We start from the raw sequence: 15640 nt of genomic DNA, 5'->3' as shown, positions 1-15640 counted from the left end.
TTGTGGAAAGGAAAGGACTGAGGTAGCTTAAAGATGATGAAAATAAACCCCACATTGCCAGTGGTTGATAACTCTTCATGGATTTTTCCTATTTTGAGATACAGGGTGAGTACCATGGAATGAGCATAAGTCTGGGAGACAAGAACTTGCCAAATACCATTTCTGTTTCAGTGTCTTTCTCATCCCCAGTCTGTTCAGCATCTTTCACGGTACTATGCAGGTCATGCATTTCAATACAGATGAATTTGGAGGCAGAAGTGGTTTCAGGTGCTTGTAGTGATGAGTCCCCACAAAGAGTTTATATTATGTGTGGAGGGAGGAGAGGTTTTTAAAGAAATGAGTTTTCATCTGAGAAATTGGCTTGTTAATTGAAGCTATAACTGCAGTATTTATGGCAGATAAATGCACATCCCCATTCTATCAAGGATTTGCCAGTTTTACAGATGTGTTTCCCTACTCTACAAAATATATCCTAGATAAATAAAACTGTGTTTTGTAGACGCTGTCATTTTGATAGAAACCACCTCTAGAGTAATACCTTCAAGGGAGTTACAGATGTCCAGTCATCTTGTTACAAACTATTTGTCGTATGGTAACAGTTGGATCTGCTGATGACACCAAACTGGGAGGTGTGGTAGACACACCGGAAGGCTGTGCTGCCATTCAGCGTGACCTGGATAGGCTGGAAAGCTGGGCAGAGAGGAACCTGATGAGGTTCAACAAAGGCAAATGCAGGGTCCTGCACCTGGGGAGGAACAACCCCATGCACCAGTACAGGCTTGGGGTGGACCTGCTGGAGAGCAGCTCTGTGGAGAGGGACCTGGGTGTCCTGGTGGACGACAGGTTAACCATGAGCCAGCAGTGTGCCCTGGCTGCCAAGAAGGCCAATGGCATCCTGGGGTGCATCAAGAAGAGTGTGGCCAGCAGGACGAGGGAGGTTCTCCTTCCCCTCTACACTGCCCTAGTGAGGCCCCATCTGGAGTACTCTGTCCAGTTCTGGACTCCCCAGTTCAAGAAAGATGAAGAGCTACTGGAGAGAGTCCAGCGGAGGGCTACAAGGATGGTGAGGGGACTGGAACATCTCCCCTACGAGAAGAGGCTGAGGGAGCTGGGCTTGTTCGGCCTGAAGAAGAGAAGGCTGCGAGGGGACCTAATAAATGCTTATAAATATCTGAAGGGTGGGTGTCAGGAGGATGTGGCCAAGCTCTTTTCAGTGGTGCCCAGTGACAGGACAAGGGGCAATGGGCACAAACTGAGGCACAGGAAGTTCCGTCTGAACATGAGGAAGAACTTCTTCCCTCTGAGGGTGATGGAGCACTGGAACAGGCTGCCCAGGGAGGTTGTGGAGTCTCCTTCTCTGGAGATATTCAAGACCCGCCTGGACAAGGTCCTGTGCAGCCTGCTGTAGGTGACCCTGCTTCGGCAGGAGGGTTGGACTAGATGACCCACAGAGGTCCCTTCCAACCCCTACTATTCTGTGATTCTGTGATGTCCAAAGCTGCAGAAAGCACAGAGGAGGGAAAGTAGTCAAGGGAAAAACAGATATTACAAAATAAGCAACTGCAAACATTTAATTTACGTGTCTCAAAAAAAGATTTTCTTGGGGTTATGTGAATAGTAAACATGTTTATACAAGATAAGGAAAGATATTTCTGTTGTGTAGGGAAAAGTGAGGCAGGGACTATGAGTCTAAAATTAAAGATGAAAAAATACTTCTTGGACATTTAAAAGGGTGAGAGCAAGTATTGTCTTCTGTTTAGTTTGTGATGTGTCCCTTTCTGTGAGCAGCTAGTAACAGATTTGGTGAAAGGGATTTGGCCAAAGAATAAACTACTTGGTGCTTACGATTAGAGGTTTAAAAAATTAAAGACACAGTGGGATTAGCAGGGAGGAATATTGTATTGATAGTGAGCCTTGCCAAAATCTCATAAGGTTTCTCCCAACTCTAAACATATTTTACTTTGTGAATATAATCGTCTTAAAGCATTAATTCTGCCTTCCATGCTCTTCTTATTAATTTAGGTAGCTATTGCGAGAGCTCTGTGAGTGTCTGCTGAATTCCCCAAAATGTGATTCACTCCATGGAAGCACTGTGCTAATAATATTACATGCCCAGTGCTGCTGAAGTTTTAGTGTAGAACATCTGCTGTGCCTTCTGAAGCGTGACACCCACAGATCATCTGTTTCAGCAGACCCAGATTATCACTAGTAGAGTTTTTAATAAGAACTCTGTTACTGGGAAGCATCTGTAACATTGTCTCCTTTCTAGCTGGAAACTTGAGAAAACGAGTTGTTACTGCATCTGATGTGTGGAAGAATGCCATACTGCTGTCACGCAGCATCAGGGTCACTAATTGTTGGGCTATGTTCTTGTAAACATTCAATGTATTTGCCTGTGTTTTCTGCTTAGAGTTCTGGCAAATGAATACTACATCACAGAATTTTGTTGTAAAGCCAAGACACAAAAGGAGTAAAAGGCAGGTATGTGCCAATATGCTTGTTTATAAGTAATATGCTATCAAGTTTGCTTTGTGTCTGCTGAATTAATTTGTCCAGATGGAGTCCTGCTGCTGCAGGTTTGGTGTGAGGTCTGTGTATCAATACAGTTGTTACAAAAAGGGGTATCTAATGTTGGCACGACATTGTTGGGTTCTCTTGGACATTGCCCACCTGAAGAGTTATAATATTGTTAAACACTGCTAAATTGCAAATGAAAAAGTAGCTGAAGTATTTTGTCTCATTATGACTGTACAGTTATATCAGAAACATTTTCAAATGCAGTGTGTGAATAATTAATAGAATTGTTACAGAGATTTTTCATAAAGAATGCAGGAGGGATCCCTTTCTCTGTGGAAAAAAAGTTTATAGCTGACACAAGCCATTTTTAGATATATAGGCCCCACTGAGGATTCTCTTTCTTTGAAAAAAACTAAACTCAGGATTAGATGGGTTGGAGGACTGGATTTCATTGTTTAAGGTCATATAAATGTCCTGGTGGAGATCAGGGAATTTTTTTAAATGACACAACCAAGCACCAGAAGTTTCATCAATATCTGAGACCAGAATTAAGACAATACAAAAACCAGATGTGTAATAAGTTTGGTTTCTGAAACCATTTCTAGTTACCAGTACTCTCTCTGTACTCTGTTAGACTCTCTTACAGTTGTACTCTTTCTGTAGGTTCGTCAGATTCCACGTAAAGTTGAAGAGGAAACAAAATACATCGAGTTAATGATTGTCAATGATCATTTAATGGTAAGACTGACGTAGTACTTCAACATCTTACAGTTATCTGTAACATCTAATTTTCTTAATTGGTCCATAAAGGATAACAATAAAGAACAATATATGGCCAGAATAAATTAAGTATGCCCTTAAAAGAAGAGATTATGGTCTCATTAACCATTGATGAAGTTGTTTCTGAATTTTGGCAAGGTAATTTCACCAAGAATGCAATCAGGCCTGAGTATCAGAAAGAAGGATCATAAAGTAACTAATGTCAGTGTGGCTTACGCTGATGATTTTCTTTCTGGCTTTTTTGAGCGCTTATCTTGGTTATAACCACTCAGCAATCAATAATGCAGTTATTGCAGTTGTGCAGCAGCTGTTGACAATGGGGAGATTAGTAGTGACTAAATTTTTTGATACATCCAAATCAATATGGAGAAAATTATTTTGTTAAGCTTGTGTACTTTCTCTGGGAGAACATAAATAGGCTCTTTAATGTAGTGTAGGGAGACATAATAAAGATTAGTGTATTGAAGAAAAGCTGAGCTCATTCAAGTGGGAAAAAGCAGAGATTTATGTCAGTGAAGAAAATTAATAATTAATGAAAGGAACATCAAATGAAATGGTGAATTCTCCATCACTTGCAGTCTTCGAATCCAGACAGTGTGTTTCTGGAAGATGTGGTGGTGTCAAACACAAACAATAGTGTTCGATCTTGAAGTAACTGGATAAAGTTCAGAGATTGGTGGTGCCCCTCCGACTGGTGACATTAGTTCATCTTATGGTCCTTTATGGCTTTAAAATAAAAATATATCTATATGTTTTCTCTACCATTTCTGTAATGTGCAGCTTCTCTCAAGCAGTACCCAAATTGGCAAAAATCGACATCAGAGTGTACAAGGAATATGCCACTGTCCTTGGACAACGTAATCCTCCGTCAGCTCAGTTTCGTGACCATAACAATAAATTCTTGGATTAAAACGGACAATACTGGATGGTGAATTCCCTAAAATGGTGTCATTGCGTTTGATCCTGAAGGCCTGAAGCCACAACTTCCCACTTGGGACCATATCTGTCTGGGCCGATTCCCCCCCCGGACAATGTTTCCTGATTTTGGTTAATTATAGCTACTGTGAGAGTCAGTCCACTTAGAAGTTTATTCTCTGAAGCAAATGACAGTGAACATCTGTGGTTGAAGAAGCTGAATAATTTCCTCTTGGGAGAAGGAAGTGTTGTATGTGCTGGGCTCCTCCCTTTCCCCATGGCCTGGGTTAGCACGCACATGTGTTTTGATTAGTCTCCATGAGTGCAATGGGTGCGGCAGTCAGGTGCGCTCAGCATGGAGCTGACACCCCACACAGTCGGAGCCATTTGCACTGTTCTCCCTCCCCAGGTGCTCCCAGAGGGAGCAATGAACCTCGTGCTTTTTCCTCTGCTCTGCGGAGCTGGCCGTGTCCCGACAGGCCCCCGGGCAGCTCACCGCTGCGAGGCATGCGGTGCCCTCCTGTCTGCCCTCTCAGCTGCTTGTCCAGCCATTGCTTCCAGTCAGGGAATGAAGCTTTTAAAACCCAAACATTGAAATGGGCTTATAAATGAGTATACTGAAAACATTTCTGTAGGCCACCGGCATCTCTAAGTGTCCTAAAGTTTGATGTTTTAGTTGCAAGTAGAGACTTCAGTAGTACTCTGATTTCCCTTCATTTCTGTGCTTCATTTTCCATTTATTTTGTAGATTTTTAATTTCATCCTTTCTGACATTTTTAGCTTCGCAGTCCGGGCCTGTTTTTTTAGCAAGTCTAACTTCCTGAATTTTGGTGGGTTTTCCTCCATTCCTGCTTGAGAGCGTGCCTTTCCCACGCTGTAGCTGCTGGGCACTTCTTGCTGACTAAAAGATCCTAACTTGCAGATAACATGGACAACTTTTCACTCCAAAATCAGGTGTCGGGGGGACAAGATTGTTAAACATTTCTGAAAATCCTGGTCCTTTCACCCTAAATTCTTAGATACTTGTGACTTCCATACCCATGGTGCTCATTTATATGTGTTTCTTTCTGCAAATAGGAGTACCTGGACAGCTATCTTCAGCGTCATCTTTATAGCACTGCATTACAGATTTCAGTAAAGGTGCCACTGCATTCTCATTGTCAAAGTGATTTGAACCAGTTACTATGAGATTATGGGAGTGTGAAATTGTACATGAAGATAACCAGAAGACAGCTTGAGAGAACTGAAAAAAAAGAAAAGGAAGTCTGATAGAGTAAAACATGGATACAGGCATTCTTGGGGTAACACCCCTAAAGGAGTCTCAACTATGAAAGTTGTGTTGCTGATTTCTGTGTTGTCATTTGGAATTAACTTTAAAATTGCCAATAGTAAAGATAGTGAAGACAGCAACATTCTGTTCTTGTTCCTATAGCATTTTTCAGTAAAGATCATAGAGAACTTTCCAAACAGGAGTTAATAGATCCTCCCAACAGCTGATGTAAAGTATATCAGTAATGTGCATTTCTGAGCAATTTTCTGCTGTCACTGATTAACATTACTTTCAGCACAGGAGACCAAACCTTGTTTTGCTATTAACGTAGTTGCTTTTTACTTCATGCTTTCTTGGAAATGGAGCTTGTTTTTCTGAAGGCTGTATGTGTAACTTGTCTGTGTTTGTTTTGCAGTGTAAAAAGCACCGTTTGTCAGTTGGCCATACAAACAGCTATGCTAAATCAGTTGTGAACATGGCAGATTTAGTAAGTATCACTCAACTAAATGTTCTTTTATGTGTGAGATGAGTCATATGATTCTCCTGCCGATAGATGCAGGAGTTGTGAGTTCATGTTATATCTTAATAATAACATATGTGAAAATCACAAGTTTTCATCTAGAACCAGTCAGCCACCTGTAAAGCCTTTGTCTAACATAAAGCATTAGAGAATTTTTGTGGCTTGAATCATTGAAGTATCCCACTGGATCAGTCCCCTGAGTCTGAGTTTACAACAATTTTTGACACAGGATCCCTATGTTGACAGCCTGAAACCCAAAAGACAGTCTGAAATTAGAACGCATTAAAATTTCTTCAGCAAAAGTACATTTGAATAAATGGATTAGAATAGGGACATACAGGTGGATTATATTTGTGACTCTAAATCATATGAGCTGCTGGCTTTTGCATCTCACCCCAGAAAAGTACTACTAGAAGAAGAAAAATGCATTTCCCACTCTTGAATGTATTTGATGTGGAGTATTAACTCCCAGCATTGAAAGGATGGCTCTTTTTTCATGATTCAGCCAGCATGAGGTTAAATACTCTTGTAGAGCAGTGTAACAGTGAAAACTGTAGTTTTATAGGTCACTATTTGGTATAAGAGAGTCCTCATGTGTCACTGGGGTGAGCTGGACGTTATAAAAGACTCATTAATTCCAAATCTTTGAACTGTTTGGAATGGTTCAGTGGTAATTTTTCAAAAATCCAGTCTCCTTCTGTGCACATTTACCAGTGTAGGATTGCAAGGGATATTTTTGCAGGCTGAGAGCTGATTGAAGATTTAGGCCTGAAATTTAGATTTTGCTTTGTTTTTGTGTTTGTTTGTTGTTTTTAAGGGAGATAAAATCACCTGGGAGAAGCTAAAGTGTGCTAGAACAAGCTAAATATTTAGTTATGTAAAAATGCAAGCTATTACAACAAAGGGGTAAAACTTATCTTTATTCTATTTGACATAATGTATTTGTTCATTCTGTTAATGTACTAGATATATAAAGAACAACTTAACACCAGGATAGTATTGGTTGCCATGGAAACCTGGGCTACTGATAACAAGTTCACCATATCTGAAAACCCCTTGGTGACCCTGCGTGAGTTTATGAAATATAGGAGGGATTTTATCAGAGAGAAAAGTGACGCAGTTCACCTTTTTTCGTACGTAACCTCGTGTGATGTTTTATTTCTGGGTTTTTTTCTTTCCTTGGGGGTTGCTTATCACAAGTGGCTGATGCGTCTCCTTTCTGTTGTGTATGTAATCCACAACAATTCAGAAAATAATGTTTCTGATGGGGAGGTGGGAAAAACTTAATGCACAAACTGCCTGCCAGTGCAACTAGAGTTTTGACTCTCATTTTAGTTTTAACATACTAAACTGAAGCTGCATGTGCTGTGATCCTGGGTTATTCTGTGCAATTACCTACTCCGCAATCACAGCTACCTGAAAGGTGATGCATGGTTCCAGCTTGGAGGTTGGCTTCTTCGGCAGTACGGCACGAACAGCCCTGTTATATTATTTAAAAGCAGAAGATTGGTTTTGAAACCAATGAGGTTTCCTGCTTAAAAAGCACTATGGCCTGCTTTACTTTGTTGAATGACCTGCATGCTGCAGGATTACTGAAGTGTTTTAGATCCTCGAAACAGTTTGTTCTCCAGAGAGACATGTCCTATAAGAAGAATAAGCTGGGAGGAATGTTATTTTCTCTAAATATCTTAACTGTTTTGGAAATAAGATTGTTATAAGAAAATATAATTACAAAAATAGAGGAGAGGTTCATGGCTGAGATTTTTGATCCACATAAGACACGCTGGATGAATTGCTCTGTTGGAGTCCTTATGCCTCTCTGCTGACTGTTGTAGGAGCCAATATGAACAAACCTAACCTAACCCAACCTAACCGCCTCACTTTCACATGACTCCAGTACGGTGCCAGGATACCCAGCCCCAGTATGCACCCTCTCAGAATTTTTGCACATGTTTAACTACTGCCATTGACGTCTGCCATGAAGAGAGCTAGTAAGATCTGTAAGTGGTGCTTGCAGATTTTGGTTTCTTTGTGTCTCAGTTCTTCATCTGTGAAATGGCAATCAGGTTTTCTCACATCCATCATGTATCTTCTCTGGTGATATGTAAGGACTTTGGGGGAAGTCTTGTTCTTACGGGAGTTTGTGGATTGGCTAGGACAAAGAGGGCCCTATTTGCCCTATGACTGGGACTCTGGACACCACTGTAATGCTAATTCCTGTGCTATCCATAACACCACCAACACTGGTGTTTGAGGTAGTGCATTCATAGATTGTTTAGAAATACCAGTTTCTGAAATTGTGTCTGGGTGTGAAACACGGCTAAGTTGGGAGTTGAGGTTGGCTGGGGTGGCAGTACAGTGGTTACAAATGAACTTCTGCCTTTAGCACAGTTAGCCCGTTGTATTATTTCTTGATATTTTACTGTTTTCCTTTGGAAAAAACAATTTGTCACAGCTTAGGTATATCAGTCCTCTGAAGTGGAGCAAAGTAAATTTTGTCTCCAGTTACTGGCAGTCATTCATGCTGACGTGGTCAGCACCAAAGAGATGATTATATTTAGGCTCAGAGTGCATCTGTCCCTTGGATGAGATCGGCTGCAGTTCCAGGGAGTTTTCATGTACCTCTGCATTTGAGTTCTACCACATCAGCATTGCCCCGCTGGACACTGATCTTTTTACTAGTCCCCCATGCGTTGGCAGCGTGGTGGCCTCTCTTGTGCTCTGTCTGTAGCATGCGCCAGCGGAAGTCACTTGCTGCAGTATTACGTCAACGAACAAAAGGCAATTGAGATTCAGGTGGTTTGGCAAAATAGTCTGCTTCTTATGCTTACTTATATTAGGTAGTCTGAGAAGGAGGAGGGAAGATGGTATAACTTTCTGGAGATAATTTTTCGTGTGAGGTTTGTGAGGGGTTATCTGTTTTTCCCATTTTGTTTTTGCATAGTTTGCAGCGTAGTAGTGGCAACCAGCATTTACAAATGATAGTTTCTCATTTGGAAATCAGAAGGGTAGATACTGGGATGCATAGGTGCAAAACTCATGGACTGAGCAGGGTAAACTTCCTTTTTTTTTTCCTTTTTGTCAAAGGGGGAGTCGATTTCAGAGCAGTCGAAGTGGTATAGCCCACACTGGTGGAATCTGTTCCTTGCTTAAAGGCGGAGGTGTGAATGAGGTAGGTGGGGATACTGGTATGAGGAAAAAGGGGTGGAAATTTATCTGTGCAGAATTTATCAGTGCAGACAAGTTCTCAAAATATCTTGCTGCTTCTATGCTGATGCAGAGTTTTAGTGCAGCTCTGTAGAAAGGATATCTCAATGAAGAGTGATGAGTGAATAGTCAGATATGGATTCAAATACACTTTTCACCAGATTGTGCAATATACTGTCATTCATACTTGCAGAAACAGACTTTTAGCTTGTCCATAAGCCAGCGTTTAGTTTTCCTTACTTGTCCATTATCTAGCTGCTCTGAAGTAAGAACTCTTAACACTGTGCATCTGATTTTGCCTTTTACTGCCTTGAAATGAGAAAAGCTTCACGTGTATCTGAGATAGATAGCTGTACATAACCGATTACTCTTCCTACTGTGCTTGTTTCTTTCAGTTTGGAAAGCCAGACTTAATGGCAGTTACCCTGGCACAGACCTTGGCCCAAAACATTGGCATTTTCTCAGATAGAAGAAAACTTATAAGTGGTAAGGTTGTTTGTTTTTTCACTCTGTCTCAAGAGAAGAATCTTAAAAGGTGGAGGATCTTATCAGTGTCTCTCTGATACGTATTTTTTCCCCATATTTCTCCTTATGTTGGAATATTTTTATTTTTCTTGTAATAACAGGAGGAGGGACTGCTTGATCCTGCTGTACTGGCTCGTGTTTACAGACGATGTTCTGCATTTTTGTGTGCATTACTGTTTGTTGTTGTTTTTCAAATGAAGATTTGCCCAGTCACATTAGCATGGTAGTAGAAGAGAACTATAAAATTAGAAGAAGGGTTAAAATGATTCTTTTTTTTTTACTCTGAAAAGTTTGGTATCAAATATCATGACACAGGAGAAGGCAGGAGAGCTGACTCAGGATTGGCAAGTGCCGGAGGGTGACACTGCAGTTTTCCCTAACTTTGTTTTAAGAGAAGGAAAGAAAAATAGGATATATTTTCAAAGCTCAGAACTGCATAGAATCATGTATGGTTTTTGAAAGAAAGTTTGTCTGTGTGCAGTGATACACTTAAACTAAGGTGTGCAATAAACCATCAAATTACTCTTTTCAGCTTGTATTTAAATATGAAATGGAATTGACTACAGTGTGGTTTTTGTGACAAGAAATGCATTATTTTGGAATCTCAAGACTCAAGATTTTTTTTTTTTTTTTGTCAGGTGAGTGCAAGTGTGAGGACACATGGTCTGGATGCATAATGGGAGACACGGGGTAAGGCATTTCACTAGAGGAAAGTCATGTCCTTCATATATTGATGTAAAGGTGTGAAAACGTTTGGCTTTTGTAGTTCAGCAGTGTATTTTCTGTGAATCATTTTTCAGAAAGTAAGGTACTAGCTGTACAACATACATAGAAAAGACACTTTGAAAGAAATGTGAGAGTAAACGAGTTAATGAGATGTGAGGAGTTTTGGTGACTGCTGGTTTAAATCACAAACCACATGGCTCAACAGCCAAGCCAGGTTATTACAAAGAAGGAGAAGCATGCTTAAGTTCTGTTCTCCTGGGGGTTTGCTGTTGAGTTGTGGGAACAAACAATGGCACATCCTGATTCTTGAAAACCTGTTATCAAATTTCTTAAGTGTGTCTCATTTTCAGTATTTCTGTTGGAATCTTTCAACTGTATCAATTTTATCTCTCAGATTGTGTGATAATGTTAGAAAAACTGCTCCTGTTGGAGGTTGAGTATGCTTATACCCAGATGTAATGTCACTGGAGAGATTTTATCTAGACTAGTGAACCAGCAAATTTTTGTTGCTGTGTGAAATTTGATACTTTCTAATGCATGTATTCAGACCTTAATTCTTCATATTACAGGCCTGTCTTTTGTCATGTGGATGAATTAGACTATAGTCTAGTTGTAGATAGAGACGATGGTCCAAATTTTTAAATTAATTTCAAACTGACCTGCAAATTCTCACAACAGCTTTGTGGTCAGAACAATTGTAAACAAAGAAGCGTATTTCATTCAAAGCTCTTTGGAAGAGTGACTGTGTGCCTTTTTCACCTTGTCTACCTAAATACATACTAGGTAGAATTTTTGGTTTTTTTAGTATGTTAAAAAGCCAATCTGAGAAGCATTCTTGATTCTTGTAGAAGTGATTCCTTATCTAATGGTCTTTGAATTCTTTATCTGAAATCCAAACCTTTCAAATAATCAGGTACCCAAAATAAGCTTGTATTTACCTAGCTTATTGATGAAGGTTGGTGAATCCCACATTCTGTGTAGTGTTTAGACATAAATCATAGACACTAGAGGTGGAAAAGACCAATTATGTTTTGCAAGCCATCACTCCAAGCAATGCAGGATTATTTTGTATAGCACTTCTGCTAATATTTTTTTAGCCAGTGATGAGCTGATACAGGAAAAGCCCTTGAGAATCCAAAATCTGCTTGAAGCATAAGTACTTTCATGACTAAGGACCTAATATAAAGATCACTTAAGTTACTTCAGGAAGAATTCTTTCCCTATGGAAAGGATCCATGCAAAGATTCTCTGCATCATACTCGGTTTAGGTGGTGCACTGTGCCTTAGGCTGGCACTCTGTACTGGAATGAAATTTATTCAGTGGCGCACATGAGAGAGGGAAGCCAAAATGTTAGCTGATGTTTGTTAGAAGCGTGTTTTAAAATGGCATAACTCTATTATATAAAAATTCTGTGGGCCAGGAGAGCAATTTAGTCTAAGAGGGAAATGAACTATGAGCAATTTTTATGTCCTGTGATGTATACGGGAAGAAATGTATGTATTTCTGAGATCAGGCCCATTAGTGAAACAGGTCATGTTTGTGAGAACTACACACTGTGTAATAAGATTTGTCATATTTGGCATGAAGTAACTTGGTGAAATGTTTTAGACCTCTCACTTTTCTTGAGCTCTGTGTCATTGCTGGAAGTTCTGTGTCATCTACTAAAATGATTTACAAGTTAGAGTTACAAACAGATAGTCACACTGATTCTTAACAGTGTGCTTTTGTATTTTTTCTAAAGTGTAACATTGTATTCCTCCTCCTATTTTGGAAAAAGAAAATATAGTGTAAAAGGCGCCATGGAAAGTAATCCTGCTACCTTATTTCTGTGCAGGTATTATCTTCCAAGCAAGTTCTCCAAGTGTGATATTGAAGAGTATCATGAATTTTTAAACAACGGAGGTGGAGCCTGCCTTTTCAATAAACCAACCAAAGTAAGCAATACTTTATCATTAAGTATTATTTCTATTCTATTTTGAATTTAGATGAAAGCAAAAAGAATGAAAATTATAATGTTGGAAAAAATAACACCTGTAATTTTGATATTTCTGGTTCTAGTTTTTCTGACATGAGTGAAAGTAGCCGATTTTGTGGCTGTCACAGTAGTTTGGAAATTTATATTTAAATAGAATTCTAATAAGTAGTTTCATGTCCAACAGAGTTCCCACAGGCTTTGATCTAGAACTATCGGTCACACAATTTGTTTTGAATATTATAAATACAATACGTTGCTGAATTTATTTGATGAGGTTTCAAGTGTCTTGGTAAACTTTTGCACAGCTTGAATTCTAATTTGTGTTGAACTGATGCCTTTTGGTACAAATCTCTGGAAGCTGAAGTAAGATTGCTTTTATTTCTCTTCTGTCTCAAGATGAAGACATGGCTCCTAGAGCTTCTGCAGGGGGTGCACTGCCGTGCAGCCCAGCGGCTTTGCAGACACCAGCGGTTGAAGTGGTTGTGATATGGTAGATGACACCAAGTTGGGTGAGAGTGTTGATCTGCTGGACGATAGGAGGGCTCTGCAGAGGGATCTGGACAGACTGGATCGATGGGCTGAGGCCAACTCTATGAGGTTCAACATGGCCAAGTACCGTGTCCTGCACTTGGGTCACAACAAGCCCATGCAACGCTACAGGCTTGGGGAAGAGTGGCTGGAAAGCTGCCTGGCGGAAAAGGACCTGGGGGTGCTGGCTGACAGCTGGCTGAACATGAGCCAGCAGTGTGCCCAGGTGACCAAGCAGGCCAAGGGCATCCTGGCTTGTATCAGGCACAGTGTGGCCAGCAGGAGTAGGGAGGTGATCGTCCCCCTGTGCTCGGCACTGGTGAGGCTGCATCTGGAGTACTGTGTTCAGTTTTGAGCCACTCAGAACAAGAAGGACATTGAGTTGCTGGAGCATGTCCAGAGATGGGCAATGATGCTGGTGAGGGGTCTAGAGAATAAGTCTTATGAGCGACTGAAGGAACTGGGGCTGTTTAGTCTGGCGAAGAGGAGGCTGAGGGGAGACCTTATCACTCTCTCTACAACTACCTGAAAGGAGGTTGTAGTGAGGCAGGTGTTGGTCTCTTCTTCCAAGTCACTAGCGATAGGACAATTGTAGGCAATGACCTCAAGATGCATCAGGGGAGGTTTAGATTAGATATTAGGAAAAATTTCTTTACTGAAAGAGTGGTCAGGCATTGGAACAGGCTTCCCAGGGAGGTGGTTGAGTCCCCATCCCGGGAGGTGGTTGAGTCCCCATCCCTGGAGGTGTTCAAAAAATGTGTAGATGTGGCACTTTGGGAAATGGTTTAGCAGGCATGGTGGTGCTGGGTGGATGGTTGGATTTGATGATCTTAGAGGTCTTTTCCAACCTTAATGATTTTATGATTCTGTGAAACTTGCCTTATTCTGAGAAGGCAAACTTTTTACAGTGGCTCTCAGAATATTTTGAAAGCTGGGACTAGTTTTTCTAAAGCTAGAAGAGGCAGAGCAGGAGAGAAAGCCCCAGGGAGTAGGGGACAGACACTAGGAGAGCCTGTGGCTGCTAGGTGCCCGTCATGCTCCTTGTTCCCCAGGTGCTGCCCACATCATCCCCATCACCAGGGTCTGTCATCCCCTGTACCGCATGTGCTCGGGGAGAAATGTGTCTGGTGAGAAGTGATTGGCTCAGCTTAGCCCTGTGTTAGCTCCTGCCAGGTCAGCGCATGTGGCTCTGCACAGCCCTGCCTTGTGGTGGGTTGTCCCCCAGATGGGGAAGGCTGGCAAATCCCTGCTGGACCTTGGCCCTCAGTGCCACTGTACCTTGCCTCATTTAGCAGGGTGCATTACGTCCCTAAAGGCTTGGAGGTGGGAGAGCTACAAAAGCATCAGGACCCACTTAAATGACTGACCCATCCCCTCCAAATTTGCCTCTAACATGTGAAATCAGAGGTCTTGCTGCATGAGTCCTGGAAATCAGAAGAAGTGGGGAATATCTCTTGAGATAGTATTCGCCTTTTCTTTGTTTCTCTTGTCTCAGTTTTGGTCTGCTGAACAGGTATATTCACATGAAGGATGCAAAGAGTATGAAATGATTAACTGAGACATTTAATAAATACAAAATAAGGCTAAAGAAACTCCAGCCAAGATGCAAGCTTTTCTATAATGGAGGACTTGCAGCAGGGTTTCAGTATATTCCTCCTCCATTTACTGAAACATGTATTAAAATGTATAGTAATTGGGAAAATGATCTTGACTCTCTTCTCTATGTAATTAATGTTATCCTCTATTTAATGGCTGTCTTTCAACAAGCAAGGAAAGAGGCGAAGGCAGAAAGACAGTCCAACTTGGAAAAAAGACTTGATAGCTGAGGTGGTCACAGATACAAAAGAGAATGTCAATTCATGAGTGATACATGCTCCTCCTGGAGCAGCTGAGAAAAAATGCATGTTCTGAGCACCACAGAATTTCAAGAAATGTTAGAGAGGGGAAGAGAAGACATCAGATCTTGGATAAGCTGAGTCTGCTTATCTCTCAAAGGTCTCCTTTTCATGGAAGAATTAGTTACTAAAAGTGAAGAGAAAGCACTGTAACTGGTTAACAAGATGTAAGATTTCTCATTCTGTAAAATGCACCTTCATTTTAGAAGTTTGCTTTTTCCCGTCTCATTAAAGGTGGAGAGAAATATTGGTGCTTTTATTTCTTTGCTGAATGAATTGTTTCCATAGTGCAATGTGTCTTACTTGGGCTTGTTTTAGCAATTATTTTTGTTTACACATCTGTCACTTGGACAAAAAACAGTTACTCGCAGCTAGTTTAGATTGGCAGCATTTACAATTTTTTCTAATGGCATGTGGAAATGTGAAGTTAGATGTGGAAGCCAGGGTGATTTAGACTCTCTTACGTGATGTTGTTTGGGTTGGTTTAAAGTTATTTGCAATGGATGTCTGTCTAATTCACAAGGCTGTCAAAGACATGTGTTTCCTAGCAAGGATGGTGAAACACAAACTTACTTCTGATTTTCAAGAAATATGAGATAAAGGAAAGCTGATGTGACAAAGTGCAGTGTTCAGCAGTGCTCCACTGAAAGATCAGCTATGATCCCGAAGACTGCTGGAGCAGATTGAGTGTGTATTCTTTTCAAATGAATGGATGAATTATATGACTTTTGGGGAAAAATGATCCAATTTGCTTTTCATGATTTTTTTCTTCCATGTCATA

General features: G+C 40.8%; 1 protein-coding gene across 5 annotated transcripts in view; it reads left to right on the top strand.

Moving 5' to 3' along the window:
- ADAM22 (ADAM metallopeptidase domain 22) overlaps positions 1-15640 on the top strand; it is a 134257-nt gene that overhangs the window by 79613 nt on the left and 39004 nt on the right. For all 5 annotated transcript variants that reach the window (XM_075419398.1, XM_075419400.1, XM_075419397.1 and 2 more), the window contains exons 8-15: positions 2411-2481; positions 3181-3255; positions 5898-5969; positions 6969-7135; positions 9090-9174; positions 9605-9695; positions 10373-10424; positions 12296-12395. In XM_075419398.1, coding sequence (XP_075275513.1) covers positions 2411-2481; positions 3181-3255; positions 5898-5969; positions 6969-7135; positions 9090-9174; positions 9605-9695; positions 10373-10424; positions 12296-12395 — 713 coding nt within the window. The remainder of the gene's footprint in view (positions 1-2410; positions 2482-3180; positions 3256-5897; positions 5970-6968; positions 7136-9089; positions 9175-9604; positions 9696-10372; positions 10425-12295; positions 12396-15640) is intronic.

This window comes from Opisthocomus hoazin, chromosome 4, assembly GCF_030867145.1.
Source record: "Opisthocomus hoazin isolate bOpiHoa1 chromosome 4, bOpiHoa1.hap1, whole genome shotgun sequence".
NCBI classification, from domain to species: Eukaryota; Metazoa; Chordata; class Aves; order Opisthocomiformes; family Opisthocomidae; genus Opisthocomus; species Opisthocomus hoazin.
The sequence above is the reverse complement of the archived record's forward strand: the minus strand, read 5'-3'. Positions and strand labels throughout refer to the sequence as shown.